This window comes from Pseudopodoces humilis, chromosome 10 (assembly GCF_049639895.1).
Source record: "Pseudopodoces humilis isolate 2021_Gansu_Grassland_sample_001 chromosome 10, ASM4963989v1, whole genome shotgun sequence".
Classification (NCBI taxonomy): domain Eukaryota; kingdom Metazoa; phylum Chordata; class Aves; order Passeriformes; family Paridae; genus Pseudopodoces; species Pseudopodoces humilis.
The window spans coordinates 2701805-2720663 of NC_142209.1; the positions used below are offsets into that span (position 1 = coordinate 2701805).

At 54.8% G+C, this 18859-nt stretch overlaps 1 protein-coding gene across 3 annotated transcripts in view; it reads right to left on the reverse strand.

Annotated features, from left to right (window-relative positions):
* Nucleotides 1–17860, reverse strand: part of CACNA1E (calcium voltage-gated channel subunit alpha1 E) — a 105300-nt gene extending 87440 nt beyond the window's left edge. For all 3 annotated transcript variants that reach the window (XM_088060388.1, XM_088060391.1, XM_088060390.1), the window contains exons 1-2: nucleotides 17460–17860; nucleotides 1817–2083 (exon numbers count right to left, since the gene is read on the reverse strand). In XM_088060388.1, the coding sequence (XP_087916514.1) occupies nucleotides 1817–2083; nucleotides 17460–17860 (668 nt within the window). The remainder of the gene's footprint in view (nucleotides 1–1816; nucleotides 2084–17459) is intronic.
* Nucleotides 17861–18859: the final 999 nt, after the last annotated feature.

The window sequence follows — 18859 nt, forward strand, 5'->3', positions numbered from 1 at the left end:
TTGGAAAGAGATGGCAGCCAGGCGGGGGATAGGCAGGAACGCTGAGCTCCCGCGCCTGGAGCACGCCTGTTCCCAGCACTCACATGGGAATATGTCACTTACTTCTGGAAAAAAAAAAAAAAAAAAATACAAAATGAGCCCATCTCCCTCATGCATTGCAAATTCCAGGGGAGAATAATGCTGGGGAGCTCTGCTCGTGTGGTGGTGGAGCTCCAGTCTCTAGGAGACAGCGGCTGCCTGGAGATGAGACATGACACCGGCACGGGACCCCAGCCCACGCCGGGAGTGCCGGGCCAGTGGCAGCACCCCAGCTCCTTCTGCCTCCCAGCAAAAGCCAGAGGGGCTGGAGCCCTCCCACACCGCGCTGGAAAAGCACAAGGAATAATTTGGCATATTCTGGAAAAGCAGGCAGCAGCAGGCAGCCGGCCTGGCCGCTGCCCTGCAGGGCTCCGCGCTGAGCCGGAGCTCGCCACCGCACCGGCGCTCCTGCGGCCACCCACCCCGTGGGCACTGCCAGCAGGGGCAGATTCGGGGATGCCACGGGGAATTCAACCCCTCCGAGCCGCTCCTTCACGCCCAGGTCACCCCCTCAAGCCTGGAGATGTCACAGCTCCCCAGGCAGGAGCTTGGCAGAGGCTCGACCTGACGTGTCGGAGCTGCAAAGGGACGATTCCCCGGCCGTGCCCTGCGGGGTGTGTGACCTGTCCTGCCTCCCTGGGCCTCACCTGGGGCTTTCTCCCGAGGTACCTGTTGCACCAAACCTAAGCATCACCGCCTGGCACCAGGGAAAGCTCTCCCGTGTCCACCAGAGGAGCCAGGAACTCAACCAACAAGTTGCAGGGCGAGAAAGCGGCAGCAGCAGGAGCTGCGTGGAATCGCTGCTGCAGAGCACGGCACCGGGAGGCTCCTACAGCCACAGCTGAAGTTTCCAGCCTCAGTCTCTCCGTGGGGGCAAAGCCCAGGGGGTGTCTCGGGGGCCAAGCAGGCACTGAGGCCAGATTGGTGTGGGGCTGAGAGCTGTGGTGCTGGGCAGCAGCCAGGGGCACCCACAGGGAGGGTGGGAGGAGAGAGAGGTGCGTGGGGAGGTATGAAAGGATGGAGGAACAGGGGAAGGAGTGGGAGAGATCTGCACCCTCCACCCTGTGCTAGGAGAGGGGTCCCTGGGATAAAACCACGTGCCAGCCTCCCCAAAAAGGGCCGTGGGGCACAGGCAGAGGTTTCCAACATCCTTCCCTCTGCCGCAGGGAGGGGGCAGCCAGTTCCCAGAGCCACCGTGGGGGGCCGGGGGCTGCGGGGCGAGGACGGCCGTGCCCCTGCCAGGCACAGGGATCTGCAGCAAAGAGGGCACGCACAGGAGGGACAGAGCCACCACCCAGCAGCCACTGGAGATTCCCGGGCTCCCAGGTGGCTCCGGGTGGGGTGGGGTGACAAAACTCCACAAGACATCGAGGCACAGAGAAAAGGCCACTACCTCCCCCCCCACGCCTCCCCAGGCACACACACAGAGCATCCCAAAGCACGCAGGGATCAGAGCACCCGTCCCTATTAGCACAGGGAGGGGGGATAATAAATCCAAACCTCAGGAGGGGCTGCGGGGGGCTCCCGGGAGCTGGAAGAAAGGGCTCAGATCCTGTCAGGAGCAGGCAAAGAGCCGGGGAGAGAGAAGGAGAAGCAGCAACAGGGCAAGGAGAGCATCCCCAGGGGCCGGGGCACCCCTCTCCGCACACCTTACCTGCCCGATAGTGCCACACACGCGTGTCCTGGGCGGCCACCGAGGCAAATCCGGGCCCCCTCGCAGGGGCTGCAGAAAGGATATGGCCAGTCGATGAGCTTCTTGGCATATTTCCTGACTATGTTCTCTTCCCCAAAGAGGAAGAGCGATCTGTTGACGGTGAAGCAGTTCTGCCGGACGGGGATGGGGTTGTACAGAGCCATAGTCCGGGCTCTCTGCGCTTTGGTTTGCTTGAAGGCTCCCGGGCTCCCTCCCGCAGGGGCAGGAGCTCCTTGCCGGCTCCGGTTCTGGTCGGAGCCCCCATCTCCGGAGCCCAGCCTGCCGGCCACTGCCTCCCCAAAGCGAGCCATCCTGGAAGAAAACACACAGGTGAGCCAAAGCAGCAGCACCGAGGCGGCGGGGGGGGTGGGGGGAGGGGGGTGGGAGAGAAGAGGGAGGGGGTTGCGGGGCGCAGTCCCAACCACAGCCCCCTCCTCCTCTCCGGGTGATGCTCAGCTCCGTCTCTCCTCCATCCCTCCGGGGGAAGCAGGGACCCGCGTGGAGGAGAGGCTGCAGCGTCAGGCACGGGCTCAGCTCCTCCGGCACGGCACGGGGGGCAGCCGAGCCCCCGGGCCCCCCCCCCCAGAACCGGGCAGCGGGGCGGGCAGCCAGCCTTCCTCCTCCTCCTCCTCCTCCTCCGTGCCCAGCCCAGGCCGCTCGGTCCCTAAGCACCTTCCCCGCACGAAGCAAGGGGTTAAAGCCAGCCACATCCTCCCCGCAGCGCCCCAAGCCCAAAGCAGCTCCCTTCAGCCCCCCAAGCCCGCAGGGCAGCGATGTCCCCGCGGCCACCCCGGCAAAGGAAAGCACGATTGGGAACAGCACCCAGCACAGCAGCAGCCGCGGCCGGGGGAACAGGTTGCAGCGTGGTCCAGCCTAGTTGGAGCCAAGTGTCCAACTCCTTCCTCCCGACTCCATCTTCAGCATCCTGCGGGAGCCCGGCCGCCCATCTGCCGGCTCGCTGGGGCAGCGGGCAGGGCCGGAGGGGCTGAGCCCCCTGCGCTGGCCGAGGGATGCCCGGCCCTTGGCTGCCGGGGCAGGAGCACGCAAAGGCGGCGTGGGCTTCCCGCAAGGAGCCGGGCCACGAAATTAAAAGGCTGGCGAGCCTCTGCAGCTCGGGGCCAGCTCGCTTTAATGAAGTCAGTGGCAACACAGGCGCGCACACACGCGCAACACGCCCGGCTCGCTCCCTCGCTCCATCCAGTGCGTTCTTTTGGCAAGCACGGGAGCTGCCGCAAAGGAAAATCAGAGGCGAGGGGTGGGTCTGAAGGGAACAAAGGCAATGGGAGAGCCCCCACCCTGCCAGAAGCACACGCAGCCACCCACCCACCGCCCCCCCGCCCTGGCTGCAGAGGGCTTTCCAGCACACGGGTGCTCCTAGGTGAGTGGCTAAACTGGGGAGCAAGGGGTGGGGGGGCTCTCCTCTCCCTGCATATCCCACCCACCCCAGCTCAGCCCGAGCCGAGCATCTCTCTCTGGCCACATGCAGCATCCTCCCCCCATCCCCGGGACACTTCGAGGCTCCCGGGTCCCCGCCGGAGCCGCCCGATGCCGGCGGGTGCCCGGGGAGTGCCCTCCTGCTCACTCGCATACAGATGAGCCTCCACACCTCGCTATTTTCCTTTTTGACACACGATGTTGTCTGGGAGAAACAGCGGCTCGTCCAGGAGGTCTAAACAAGCCGGGTTGGATGTGTCCCTGCAGGAGCTTCCACGGGGGTTTTGGGGGGGGGTGTCTCTGACCCTGCTCCCCCTCTCCAGGCACCCCACTAAGGGCAGGGGGCTGGGGACACTGCTGATGCTGCAGCCACTTCTGTGCCAAGGTCACCCAGGGATGCCCAGGCTCCCCTGTGCCCCGCTGTGGGGGCTGCCTGCCCACCCACCCTGCCCTCCTGGCACACACACAGGGTACCCCCAGACCCCCAGGGGTGTCCCCAAGTCCTCTGTACCCACCAGGCAGGGCACAGCACACAACACACCCTGTGAGCTGCTCACACGCAGGGTCCCCCACCCCTCCCACTGAACCCCGAGGCCAACAGAGCTCCCCAGGGCCTGTGGCACTCGCCACTTGCATTTCCCACCAGCAGACCACCCGTGGCTCCAGCCAGTGTCCCTGTCACGCTCTTCCCTTGTCCACCCCACCAACAACCTGTTCTGCAAACACAGAGGCTGCTGCCCCATCCCTCTCACCTGCTGCGGGGCAGCCAGGACTGCTTGAGGCATTTAAGTTGAAAAAAAACCCAAATAAATACATCAAAATACAAATAAAATTCGTCAAGCTCTTAACCACAAAAATCATTAACTCATTTGGGCCAGGGTTTCTCCCTCCCTGCAGCCTGACAACACCTGGCCAGGGATGTCCCCACTCCACGGGCACTACAGCAGCTGAAGGGCCACAGGGCTCGTTTTTTGGCCCAGCCTCTCATGGGTGCACTGCCAGGAGCCCTTGGGCTGTCTGGGTGAGAAAGAGGAAGGACCAGATGCTCCTCAGCAAGATAACAGAGGAGCAAAAAGGGCTATGGGATCATTGCCCCAACCTCAGCCCGCCAGCTCTCCGTGACACCCAGCTGCTGCATCCCCTCTTAATTCTCTCCTTCCAAGGGTCTTGACAACCAAAGTGGGCTACCCTGGGGGGGTTTCAGCAAGTCCCCTGAGTGCAGAGGCACTCAGATCCCTCCCAAAATACTTCCCAGGCCACCAGCCAGCCAGAGTGACCCTGGCTTTTCATTCTGCTAACAAGAGGTAAGGAGGTGGCCACTGCAGCCACCGACTAATTACAGTCCCTTCGATTCAGACACTGCCCTAAACTAATCAATTATTATTTGTAGCTCACCCCACCTCCTCCTCCTCCTCCTCCCCACCACCACCACCAACGCAGCTTGGGCAGTGATGCTGCTCTTCCCACCTTTCAGCCCTTTAAGGCACCGTTAATTAAGCCCGAGGCTGAGGCTGGGCCGATTGCCAGGAGCAGATCCTGAGCCTTGCAGAGCTCCTGCTCCTGCTCCTGCTCCTGCTCCTGCTCCTGCTCCCGCTCCCCCCTGCCCTCTCCCATCCTTGCCTGCACGGCAAGGCCCCACCCAGCCGAAATATTCAGGCTCTGTGTGGTACCCACAGAGGAGGATGGGGAATCTGCCCCTGCATCCCCTGCCTGGCTCAGAGCAAGGGGCTGAGGGGGAGGAAGGCAGCCTTCCTCCTCCATTCCCTTAGAGCAGGGCTGCACCCCTTACCTGGGCACTTCTGCTGGGGCACCAGGCTGTCCCCTGGAGCCAGAGTTGGCTCTCACCCCTGCTGTAACATTCGCTGCTGCAGAGCAGAGCGCAGGATGACCCTGCTGGGAGCCTCTCTCCTGCTCAGACGGTGCTAAAGGATGGGATATTTATGAGAAAGCAGCTCCTTAAGAGAAGATTGAGAGCCAAAAGGAAATAAAAAAAGTCTCTGGCTATGCCAAGAGATGCAGGCTCTGTTTCCCAGGATGTTTATTGCTGTTCTCATCTTGACCCCCACCCAGCAGGCTGGGATCTGTGAGTCAGGGAGAAGTGTGGCTGATGCCCACATGATTCAACGTGGCACAGGGATCCAGAGCCAGCTCTGTGGGGCTGTTTGGGTTTTTGTCACTGGAGGAAATGCGAGAAGACAGGGAACAGTGGGTGCCAGGACAGGAAGGCGCTGGGGATGCGCTTGGTTTTACAGAGACAGGCTAACACTCCTCCAGTCTCAGCAAGCTCTGAGAAGGAGCAGAGTGGGGGGGTTCAGCCTGGAGAAAAGGAGGCCCAGGGGAGATCTTATTGCTCCTGAAAGGAGGCTGTAGCAAGGTGAAGGTTGGTCTCTTCTTGTAGGCAACAAATGACAGCAACAAGAGGAAACAGCTTCAGGTCACACCCAGGGATGTTCAGAGCGGATTTTAGGAAAGGTGCCTTCCCCAAAAGCCTTGGAAGAGGCAGCCCAGGGAAGTGGTGGAGTCACCATCCCTGGAGGGATCTGAAAGACCTGCAGATGTGACACTTGGGGTGACAGTGGCACTTGGGGACACACTCGAGTGGTGGCCTGGGCACAGCTGCGTTAAATGGTTGGACCGGCTGAGTTTAAAGGCCTTTTCCGAACTAAACGATCCCACGATTCTCACGCCGATGTTGCCATCCTCGCTTTTTCCCCACCTCTCCCAGCCACGTGGAGGGCAAGACATCACCGGAGACATCACCGGGGACACGGGGCTGTCCCCTCCGGGGTGATGCCCGTGTCACAGCCCCCCTGTGCCGCTCCGGCATTGCCATCTAGTGGCAGCTGTCCCCTCCCTGCGCCCCCCCAGGCTCAGAGAGCAGCCCGGAGCTCTGTCCCTTCCCATCCCTTCCCATCCCTTCCCTCGGGATGCTTGGATCAGGTGCAAACCTCCCGCATCCCTTTGTGCAGCCCCCCGGAGCAGCCTCGGGCACCCCAAAATCTCCTATCTGTGCATTGCTGGGGACAGGCACCAAAAAAAAAAAAAACAAAATAAATAGGAAATCGTGTTAAAAGCATCCTCTGCCCAGCCCTGGGCTGCTCAAAAAGCCAGAGCTGCTCCTCAGCTTGGAGGGAGAGTTGGAGTTGTTCAGCCTGGAGAAGGTTCCAGGGAGACTTTAGGGCACCTGTCAGAGCCTAAAGGGACCCAAGAGAGCTGGAGAGGGATTTTCCCTGGTGGGACAAGGGGAAATGGTGCCAAGCTGAAAGAGGACAGGGTGAAATGGGATATTAGGGAGAAATTCCTGTCAGGATGGGAGACACTGGCACAGGTTGCCCAGAGAAGCTGTGGCTGCCCCATCACTGGAAATGTTCAAGGCCAGGTTGGATGGGGTTTGGAATAACCTGGGCTAGTGGAGGGTGTCCCTGCCCATGGCAGAGAGGTTGGAACAAATGATCTTTAAGGTGCCTTCAAACCTAGACCATTCTGCGACTCTAATGCAGGGTCTGGAGAGGGAGGACAGGCTCTCCTTCCATGAGTGATATTCCCAGGAGATGTGATGGACTGCATTCATCTTAGAAAGTGGCTTTTGGCATCCTGATTTATTTTTTAAATATGGCTAAGCTGAGGTGAAAAAAATAAAATTAGAAAAAAGGATCAAATGAGAACCATCTACAGTGTGCTCTGGCCAAATTTCAAATTGGGACTGAGTGCCTGTGACTCAGAAGCGTGTTTATAACCATGGAATGCAGGGTTTTTTTCCAGGAACAGTTTCATTACCTGCTGGATTAGAAGGAGGATGTTCTCCCCACTTGCAGAGGAGAAGTCCTGCTGAGCCCAGCACCTCTGCAGCAGCAGGGACACAGAATCCCTGGGCTGGAACAGTTCCCCCAGGATGGCATCTCTGGAGGAGGGCACCACACCAGGCTCTGCCTGATGCTCCTCTGTGCAGATGTTGGCAGCTGTGGCGCAGATCAGGATGGCCCTGGTGGCATTTTTTGTGGCAGCCAAGCCCTGCAGAGGCTCTGCACCACCTCACAGCAAGGCAGCTCTCACCCAGACCAGGGAAAGTTCTTCCTCTCAGCCATCTGCTCCCATTTTATTCCAACTACTTCACCAGGACGTGCCTTCTCCAGCCCTGACAGACACACCACCAGGCTCACAATCACCAGGACACGTTCCCAGCACCAACCCAGAGGTGGAATTCGCAGGGTCAGCACTGGGATTTATCCACTGAGGGATCAGAGGGCTGGAAGAGAAGTGAGAGCCAGCACAAATCTCTCACACCAGGCTGTAAATTCTGCCTCCAGATTGAAGCCACTGCCAGCACTCCCTCACCCTGGGAGTCACCCCGGGTGTCACACAGCAGCCGTGGCAGGAGAACTTGGATGAGATGAGAGGCTGGAAATGGAATTATCTGCTGCCATGAAACATCCCTGAGTTCACAGACGCTGCTGCTGTAATTCCCAGCACCCACGAGTCCAACAGCCAGCCTTGGCATCTCCAAAATCAACAGGAAAACAATCTTGTAAAGCTCTCTTTTGTTGGGATAAGGGAATAATTCTCTGGGAAAGGAGACTTTGGTGGGTGCATCTCCCCCCAGACAAGCTTTTGCAGGGGATGGAGATACAGAAGAAGCAGTGCCAGAGCATCTCTCACCCAGGCTTGCCCCTGCAGCCCATTTCCAAGACTCCAGCTGCAGTACACCTTGCATTCCCACCCCTCTCTGCAAGTCTCTGCTGAAAACAATCCAGCCCAGAGCATCTCTGGTCCCACTCCTTAAAATTCCTGCCAGCCCTCAGCTCCAAGCAAAGCACATCACAGCACAAACCTACAGCAAAATTCAAAAAAATAAACCCCACAAACCTGAGTGTAGCAGGTCCCACTCAAGGTTCCCAAACCCACAACATCCCACCACAACCCACCAGGGCCCACCAGCCTCCAGGGCTGATCAGCCACAGCTAATTAGGGATTGGGGAGCATCTATCCCTTCCCCTCCTCCCCTGCATGCAGATGCTTCACATCTGTGATCTGTGGTGAGACACATTGATGGTGTCTCTGATGTCAAGACATTGTTTTTCCATTCTTTTAAAAATATATATATTTTCCCCCTATTTTTAGTGGTTTTAACATGCATATTTGTAAATTTTGAAGTTTAATAATTCAGCATAGTTTTGATCTTTTGTTAAGCTAAAAAACCCAAGCTAAAAAGCCTTACATTATTTTGAAAAACTAAAGTTTCTTTTAATATGCATCTGAAAAATTAAGATTAAACTCGTTTAAGGTAGATGTGGCCCCACACTGCATTGCTGTGGGACTGGGGCAGCTCATGCATCAGATAAAGCAGTTTATCATATGGATATATATGATATATACCATATAGCAGATGGAATTAAAGGTGGCTTTAGCAACCAAATTGTGGATTCAGCAACCCAATTGTGGATTCCCAGAATGGGTAGGGTTGGGAGGGACCTCTAAAGGACATCTACTCCAATTCCCCTGCCGTGAGCAGGGGCATCTGCAACTGGATGAGGATGCTCAGGCCCTCACACTCCCCAAAAACACCCAACCAAAAAGCACCTTTGTGGGTGGCATGACAGGAGCCAAACAATCACAGAAGGGTTGCTGACATCTCAGGCAGAGGCAGGTGAGACCCCAACACCCCCAGACCTGCTGAGGGAAGGGACAGCATTGCTTTGCAGTGCTGGCTGCTAGGGATGCTTCCCCCAGACACTGCCTGCTCTCCCCTTTCCTGCCTAAACACCCCACCCCGAGTGCTCCTGGCAATGCAGAGCTCCTCTGCCTCGGGCCACGAGGCTTTGTGCATCAGCTGAAGGGCCCTGGAGTAATCACCCATTAATAAATTGCCTGGAGTGCCCTGCTGTTTTATTTAGCTTTGCCAGCCCGGCTCTAATTAGCATTTGCAGTCCTGGCTGCTCTGGGCAGGAGTGCAGCAGTCTCACCTCTCAGGGAACAGCTATCCACCCTCCCCTGCTTTGCCATCACACTTAAAGCGAATTTCCATCCCTGCTCCCAACCCCCAAATCCCTCTGCACAACCTCTCCCCTCAGCCAGGAGCTGTGGAGCATCCCAGGCTCGCAGGGAGCGAGGTGAGATCGCACCTCGCCATCCTCCTCCAACTCACACAGGTCCAGCTTTGGGCAAGGCACTTCCAGAGAGGTCCACTTGGGAAGATCCAGTGAGGAGGGGAAAAAAAGGGGATGTTTGAGAATGGCTCTGCCCAAAACATTGGGACTGAGCAGAATGGATAAAGGGAGAGCAAAGAGATGAGGGAGGAGCAGAGACCTGGGGGGATATTCCCCTTCTTGCCACCAAAGCCCTGCAAGAGCCAGACACCAAGCTGCCAAACTTCACGTGTGTGTGGGAACAGGCTCAGAAAAGACATCCCCAGAGCCATCCATAGACAGCCAACAACAAAAAAACTTATTTCTAGCCTGTCAAAGGCTTGGGGAGGGATTTCTAAAAGCGTTTTTTCAACAGCTGCACTACCCAAAGCAGAAGAAATCCCCCAGCATCCTCACGACCCCTCTGGCACAGCAGTGTTAGCTCCTGCCAAAGCCAGCAGGAGATTTTGTCCTCCTTTAGACCTCCTCTTCACCCCTCCAAGGGGCAGATCCATGCCTGAGGACCATCCAGTGCTTTCTCTGATCCTCTGCCCACCCTGCAAGGCTCAGGTTGGACAAACACAGCCAGACACCCGCTGCCAGGGGCTGGGATGACAGAGGAGTCTCCTCCCCGCCTTCAGGCTGCAAAAACCCCCTGCAATAAAGAGAAATCTGGACCAGAAATCCACCAACTCCATCTCCAACCTAACGAAGCCAAACTCACAGGCTCAGCTTTCTCCAAAGCAACCCTGGCAGCAAACAGGGGTGGCTTTGACAAAACTACACTGCCAGGACAAGTGCCAGGAGAAGACAGAGCTGTCGAAAAAAAAATTTTCCAGCAGATCTGAACTTGCACTGAGCAGCTGATGCTCAAGACAGCCAGAAAAGCCCCATCCCTGGCAGGCAGCCAGCAAGGAGATGCTGCTTCCCTCTCCCAAACCTGTGAAAGAGAAAAGGCCAAAGAGCAAAACCTCTCTCCGAGAGCTCCTCAGTGCTGGGAGGTGTGAAAAAACGTCTCCCTTGCTGCAGCTCAGCAGCCTCCGTGAAGGCAAACACCCTCAGCAGCCAAGGCTGAGCACGGCTCCCGAGATTCCTCAATGGGAAAAAGTTCATTGAAGAGTTTTTTAGGTTTAATTCCTCCCCAGGGAAATGCAGGGAAAAGGCAGACACGGCAGATCGAGTTGTGGAGGGGCAGGGGGGAAAAAGCAGCTCCTGCAAAGCTCCTCTGATGACAAATAAAGAAAGGAGCTGGGATTTGTAGCAGAGCTCACGGAGATGACGCAGGTTCCATCACAGCATCATCCACCAAGCCTGCAGGAGAGCTGCTTCCCACCAAACAAGCTGGCTGGCCTGGTCCAGGGAAGGTGGGACGACAGAAGCTCTTTCAGGTGGGTTTTGGGAAGGGCAGTGTCCCACTGAGCTCCCTCCCCATGGCTGGGATAAGCACCAGGACATTTGAAAGCTGCTTCAGGGAGTTTCCTGGTGTTTTACAGAATCGTGGAATGGTTTGTGCTGCAAGGAACCTTAAAGATCTTCTCGTTCCAGCCCCCTGCCATGGGACACCTTCCACCAGGCCAGGTTGCTCCAAGCCCCTTCCAGGCTGGCTTTGGACACATTGAGGGATGGAACATCCAAAACTTCTCTGAGCAACCCGTGCCAGGGCCTCCCCACCCTCAGGTGAGAAAATGCCATTTTGGGAATGAGCAGTGAGACATCCCCTGTATTTTAAACTGCAAAAAAATTGGAGTTAAATAAGAAATAAGTGATTGTCTGATCAAACTAGACACCTCTCGAGGTCCCTGAATTAACCCATGACACTGTCATCCCTGAAATACAAACAGTGTGTGAGGGTGGGAGGGAAAAGGCAGGTCCTACACCTAAGAAGTTGAGAGTAGTAAATAACATTAACCCTACAAACTGGAGAGGCTGGGAAATGCCTCTGTGACAAACACTTCCCAGGCAGCAGCCAGCCTCCCATCAGAACCACACAGGGACAGCTGGGGAGAAGGGAAGAGGTTGAATTATTCCAGGGAAGGGAAAGGACGAGGATGCAAAGGAGCAGGAGATCTCAGAAGCCTCGGTGCCTGCGGGCTGCGCTGCATCACGCTCCGCCAGCGCAGAGAGATGCTGAAAAAGCAGGGACTGCTGAAGCAGAGGGCTGTGCTGCCATCCAGAGGGACCTCAGCAGCCTGGAGGAACAGCAGAGGAGCAGCGTGGAGCTCAGCTCCACGGAAACACCAAGCCCTGCACTCGGGGAAGGACAAACCCTGGTGGCCACCAGCACTGTGCTCTTGAAGAGAAGTGGGCCAGCAGCCCCCTGGGGTGTGTTGGGCAAAGCCAGCGGGTCGAGGAGGTGGCCTGTCCCCTTCATTTAGCCCTGGGGACACATCCAGAGTGCTGTGCCCCACAGGACAAGGAGACATGGGCTACTGGAGCAACCTCAGCCACGGTCAGGAGCTGGGAGAGCTGCTCAGCCTGGCTGGGAGAGGCTCAGAGAGGATCTGGTCAATGCACAGAACACCTGACAGAGGGGGGAAGAGGCAGAGCTCCTCTCTGCAGCACCCAGACTGGACTAGAGGCGATTATTTGTGCAAATTTTATTGCACAAATTGAAATAAAACAATTTCTGCCTGTACAGAGGAATAAAAATTTTCACTCTGAGGGGAACTAAACGTTTGGGACAAGCTACCCAGAAAGGTTGTGGACTCTGCATATTTGGAGACACTCAAAACCCACCTGGAGATGATACAGGGAGAAACCTGGAGGACTGTGGAGCCTGCTCTAGGTGACCCTGCTTGAGGTTCTTTGTCCCATCACTGCCTCACAAGAATTCTGTTTCAGAGCCATGGCCAGCCCCAGGCTAAGGGGGAAGCTCCTTCCAAAGGCTGGCTCCTGGAAAGCACAGCCCATGCTTTGAACACTGCCCCAAGACGTGCTAACAAAGCTTCCCAACACCTGCAGCTGAGATTCCAGCGAGGGAAGCAGGAGCTGCCGGGATGCAGTGGGAAAACAAGGCAGCAGCTCCCGAGCAGAGGCATCTCCTGGGATTCACATTGTCCTAAGGAGCTCCCTGGAACCACATCCGAGCCTGGAACCACTTCTGAGCCTGCACTGGCTCATGGCTGGGACTGTCCCACCCCTCTGGCAGCCCTTGGGAGGATCTGCAGTCACTGGAATGAACTCAGGGAATTCCTGCAGGGTGTGCCAGAAACCCAGGCTTTGAAGGAAATTCGGTGAAGGATGCTGCTATTTCCAAGCTGTTGCCAGGATATTCGGTGGAACTCCAGTTCATGCCAGGTCAAAATATCAAAAAACAAACTCCTGCCCAGGATGCAAACCTTGATCTGCACTAAAGGGAAGCAGGGAGAGCACAGGGAGGTTCAGGGAGATGATTTTGGGGGAGTTTCTCTGCTGCTCTAGGCAAGGCACCATGACAAAAGCCGTATTTCAGAGCACCCATTGCCAGGTGTAGCACATCCACAGACCCTTTTACTGGCTGCATTTTGCAGGCAGAGCCAGCCACATTAACAGAGACACTCCTTAGGCTCAGAGAAGTTAATTGCTTTGCAGGGGGGTTGTAGAAGGCTTGAAGTCCTGGGAGGACCTCAGGTTCATAATTCCCAGCATCACCTGCCACTGAGATCTCAAGGCTCTGACCTGCACAGCCCCCAGAACTCCTGCCAGCTCCCTGAGCTGCCCCAGCCCTATTTCCCAGCCCTCCCCAAGCCCTGGGGTCACGACAACAGACTTCTGAAGAGAAACTCATGGTGGAGATGGGCAGACCCAGATGCTGCTGGGGAACGTTATAGATACATATTATATTGTTGGCTTTTTGCAAATATTGAAATGAATGTTATATGTATAAGGTCAGAAAACTTTGTTATATTGATACAGTTCCTTCTATTTCTGTTATTGATGAAACTTAGAAATAGTGGTATCATATACATATATGTTGAGCTATGGCATAGTATTAAAACAAAAACTACTTTTGTTTGTACAGCCCAAAGACTGAAAAAGATGGTTAGAGACCCCCCACCATTCTTAGATTATCTTGTCCAGATGAGGACAGCAGTGACCAGAGCTCTGGGGGGGGAATTTATTGCATTTCTGTTATCAGGGAATGTGAAACTCGGTGGAGCCAAGAAGATCGATTTATTGGGAAGGGAGTGAGTCAAAAACTAAACAAAGAAAGATCCAAAACTTAAGAAGAATGTTTGAATATGTATGAGAATTTATGAATATGCAGTAAGGTTCTGTTTTTAAGGGACAATCCTTTGTCAGTAAGGTGTGCTCTCTTGGCTGAATGCAGACACACAGCCATATTTGTATACTTTATTTTTATCTCCTAAATGTCTTTCTATTAAACTTTTAAATTCTAAAAATAGTATGTGAACCTGGTTTTTCACAAGAATATTCTGGGAGACAGCCACAGAGCTGGCAGCCCAGCACACACCAAAAGGGCCCTTTGTCTCATTCAGCACCGGTTAAAATAATAATAATAATAATAATAATAATAATAATAATAATAATAATAATAATAATAATAATAATGTTTATTTATGTTATTTCATTTGTTTATTTTATTTATTGTTCTTTGGGGTCACTGTGCTGTGGGCAGAGTGCTTCACTTCCCACGGGATGCTCAGACCCTCCAACCATCATTCAGCTGCTCAAAGGCTGAATGAAATCATCCCACCTTCACTGTGTGCCACGATTCCAGCTGCTTTTTCCCCCCAGTCTCCTCCATTCCCTGCCCAACATCTGCCTGGAATCAGGCTTTTCCCAACATCCTGGCTGCAAATATCATCCCAAAACGAGGGCACAGCTTGCATTCCCCAAACCACACGAGCTAAGCTTAACAAATCCCCGTGCACACGTGGGTTTTGGCCATGCAAAGCAGGGTTGGGCCCTGTGTTCCTCAAATCCAGCCCGAAGCTTTTCTGGGATGTGCTGCCTGTGTGGCTCTGCCTGTCCTTTCCATCAGCTAAGGAAGCAGCTGCTCCTCCTGGAGAAGCCACAGGAGGTTCCCTGTTTGCTTATTTTGATGAGGAGCTTTTCTTTTGAGCTGTTTCTGAGCTCGACATTATCCAAAGGGTGCTGCCAGAGCAAAGGCAGCAGTGATTCCACCTTGGAGCACTGCAGGTCTCTCCTGAGACCTCCATCCCTGACCTCAGTGTGTGATCACAGGGATGGAGGGCAGGGCAGCAGGCTGGGACTCTGCAGAAATGGGGTTTAGTATCTGCCCAGCTGGGCTGATACATTCATTTTTCACCATAAAGTTAATCCTCCCCCAGAGCCACTGCCCCACTTTGTGTTTTCTGCTCTCTGCCTCAGTTTCCTCTTAAAATAAATAAATAAATAAATAAATAAATTTAAAAGCCCAAACAGGGAAAAGAGCATTTTACCCTTCCTGTTCTTATTCTGCTTGTGGAATTGTTCCACTGGCAAAAGGCAGCAGAGATGGAGGTTTAGTGAGGGTCAGACCTGCCAGCCCTGGTGAGAACAAAAATAAAAGCCTTTCTTCACTACCCTCAGAGCAACCCAGACTGAGAGCAGCTAAACAGCATCTGGCTACACGCCAGGAATGCCACATCTGCAAAGGCAGGGCTGCTGCAGGGGAGCAGGGGGCTCATGCAGCAGAACTGAGGCACATGCAGCATCTTTCTCTGTGCCCACCACCCTGCAGACCACCCAGCCATGGCCTGCAGCCACTCAGACATTTTCCACGTTTGCCATGTCCCATTTAATGCCCACCACCATGCTGGATATCTCCCCTCACTGCTAACCAGAGCCCTGGTGAAAGCCCCCAGGGTGATCCAAGGCATGTGAGATGGGCCCTTCTGAAAATGAAATCGCAGGGAAATTGAATTATTACTAACAAAATTACACATAAGGAAATTAATTTGCTTTTTTTCCCCACCCCCACAGGGTATCCATCTATTCCCACAAAACATCTGTGGTGCTGGGGTTATTGGTTCTGCACACCTACCTGGCCTTTGGCAAAGCTTTTGGGGAGAACACTGATGGTTTGTCCCAGAAGGATAGAATGGTTTGGATTGAAAAGGACCTTAAAGATCATCTTGTTTCAGCCTCCCTGCCATGGGCAGGGACACCTTCCACTTGACCAGGTTGCTCCAAGCTCCATCCAACCTGGTCTTGGACATTTCCAGGGATGGGGCAGCCACAGCTTCTCTGGGCAGCCTGTGCAAGGGCCTCACCACCCTCACAAGAATTCTTAACCTTAAACCCCCTCACTTTCAGTTTAAAGCCATTCTCCCTCATGTAGGAAGTTTTAAGGTTTTAAAGTTGATATAGAAGTAGTTACAAAGGTAAAAATAAGAAGTTTAAGGTATAAAAAGTAGCTTTGTGTGTCGTAAGAATGTGGGCACTGCAGCAAAGACATATAAAACAGAATAATTAACTATTGGTGTGAAAGTAGAAACATTCTTTTGTGGCAGAAGTTTATTGGCTGATTGGCCTTTAAAAGACCTTGTGGCCTGTGGTCTTGTGACCACTGACCAGGGACATCTGGTGAATATGGTGAGGATGCTCTCACTCCTTCCTGAGACTGTAGAAGAAGGTTAATCATGTTTTAAGGCGTCTCCCTGTGGTCTCTCCCAAAATCCCGGTACCCAGCAAAAGAGGCATCCCAGAACACATCACAAAGTGGGATGAAGTGACAAACCCAATCCCAGGAGCTGGGAAATGCAAAGACAGGACCCTCCCAGCCTGGGGAAACATCCTGCTAAACCACATTGGGGACGGCGCCGCTGCCTGAGCGTTCCCACCGCGCTAAAGACGGAAATCCTGGGATTTGTGTTTGAGCCGCTGCTGGATGGAGCAGCTGAGGGCAGCCAAAGGGGCACATCCCACCACCAGGAGCAGGAAGGGCTCCAGCTCCACGGCCCTGCCGCCGAGCAGAGCTGCAGGCCGTTAATTAGCCAGCCGACAATTAACGAGGCCACCCCTCTGCTTCCTGCCCCGCCATGATTTATTCATCTGGCAGCACCAGTGGGCTGCAAAAGATAACGAGGCACCGAGTGTGGGACAACCGAGCTCCTGCAGAGCCCATATGGCAATTTATTGGCCAGGAGGGTTCCCCAGGCACAAAGGGAGCTGAGAGGGCCGGGGAGAGCTCACCTCAGCCATGGTCTGCTCTCCAAAAAAAGCAGGAGCATCCTCAGCGTTATCACAAGTGGTTCTGCCATGGAAACCATCCCAAAGAAACCACACAAGAGGAGCGCTGGCCTAGATCTTGCCAAAGCAATGTCTAATTAATACGGGGGACCCCATCTCCTTTGGGTGTTTTATTAAATATTATCCCCCAAATCAAGTTCTGGGGGCAGGGAACAGCTCCAGAGCAGTGAGAGTGGAGAACTGCTACAGCTTATCCCAGGAAATTTTGCAGATTGCTGAGCAGACACAGGGAGGGGAAGCTTGTCATTTAAATGTGGGGCTGAAGCATGTGGCTGCAGCCTCATCACAGAGTGAGTGTGGGGTGAGAGAGGCTAATCCAGGGCTTGGAGCTGGGCTTTTTCTCACAGCACCAAGGTAAACCATGAGAAGAAGCTAATTAAAGGAGAATAATAAATAAAACCGGTGGGTTCCAGCTCTGTCAAGCGCTTCTGTTTTCTCAGGTTTGTTAATGTCCCAGCTTGCTCTGATTCAGGAAGACTTGGGTGCTTTTTAGAACTAAATACAAATCATGGAATCATTGAGGTTGGAAAAGACCTCTAAGATCAAGTCCAACCATTATCTCAGCACTGCCAAGTCGCACAGAAAACATCCCCAACCACCATATCTACAGATAATCCCCTCACAGCCGGGCCAAGCCACAGCAAAAGCAGAAAGCCAAGAGCCTCAAATGCACCTAAAAACCCAGATACAGCCAAGGGAAGCTGCCTTGAGGACTTCCAAAACAGAGAGCTTCCTCTCCATGCCCTCCCACCCCACAACCTGGGGCCACACCAGTGCCACAGGATGCCACCCTCCAGCTCAGAGTCACTCAGGAGAGGGGGCACAGCTGGCACTGGCTGCTCCACAGGGACACCCCCAGTCCCTCCCACAGAGGACAGGGAAGGCTCCCACTCCCCCCAGCTGCCCACCTGGGCTGGGGGCTCTCCGGTACTTACTCCCACTCCTTCCTCCTCGCCTGGGGCGTGCTCTGCATCTTGTGGGCCTCGTGTGCCTTGATAATGTCCCTCTGCTCGATGAGCCCTCCCCGCCGGCGCTTGATCACGTCCGGGCTCACGGCCACCAGCTGGCCCAGCCCCAGGTCCAGGGCGCTGCCATCGTCGGCATCGCGGCAGCGGGAATCGTAGAGGGCGTCGAAGGAGGCGGCGCGGGACACCAGGGCCTGGGCCAGGCTCTCAGGCTCCAGCAGGTTGCAGGATTGGGTGTTCTGCATGAGGCCCAGGCGGTGCTGGCGCCACGTCTCTTCCTCGGGCAGGGCCAGGATGCAGCGGGACGAGGCGGCGTCCAGCTCAGCCGCCCTCCCCGGGGCGCCCATGGAGCACGTCCCGAGTCCCAGCATCGCTGCTGCTGGTGTGGCTCATCACTCTGCAGGGGAACAAGACACAGAGAGGCTCAGGGCTTTGCTCTGGATCTGGTTTCCATCCATCCATCAACCAAAAGTCCCGTTTCTCCTCGGTTTGTAGGGTTGGACCCTCTCACAGTTTGGGCTTCGCTGGATCCCCAAGGTTCAGGCAAGGGGCAGCACCTCCTGCCTCCCTCATCCTTCCCAATTTGGGCATCCCTGAACCTCTTGAACCTGCAGCTCCCCATGGCCAGCCCTCCCTGTGCAGCACAGCTTGGTGAGATGGGAAAAGAGATTTGGGATGCCTGGATCAAACCACCCTGGGCTCCTTCCTTTTGGTTGGTTTTTTCTCTATGGGGCACCCCTGGCTGGAGCATCCAGATCCCCCTCCAGCCCCACACTCAAGGGACAGCCAGGCAGCCCCTTCAGGAGGCAGGATGGGGCAATACCAGCGTGGCTTTGAGTCAGGAGCTGCACACAGGAGCCAAAGGCACGGGAACAATGCCAGGAGCACCAGGCCGAGCGGTGCTCCTTGGCCAGGCAAAGTAGGTGATGCCCTGCAGACAGGAGATGCTCGTGTCCAAGACTACACCCAAAGCTTTGCCACGGTGAAATGCTTTATTTTCATGTTGGAAAAGCTCTGTTCAGCATGTCATTGATGCAGGAAAGGCTTTGATTTGACAAGTCCCAAAAATTCCTCTTCTAGTGTTTGCCCACAACAGAGGTGAAAAAGGGGAAGGACAAAGCAGAAGGCAGCCAAGGCCATTATTCCCTCCCTAACTCCATCTCTAATCCAGGAAAAAGCAACCCAGCAAGGAAAAGGAGGATTTAAATTCCCCAGTCATGCAGCAAGCTGAGCACACCATCATCTTAACCCCTTCCCTTCGCATCATTGTTCGAAGATACCTCCAGAACAAACAGGGAGGTGAGAAGGGAGGCTGGGGTAAAGGCTGGGTAGCAGCACACCAGAAGCAAAAATAAATTAAATATAGGGGA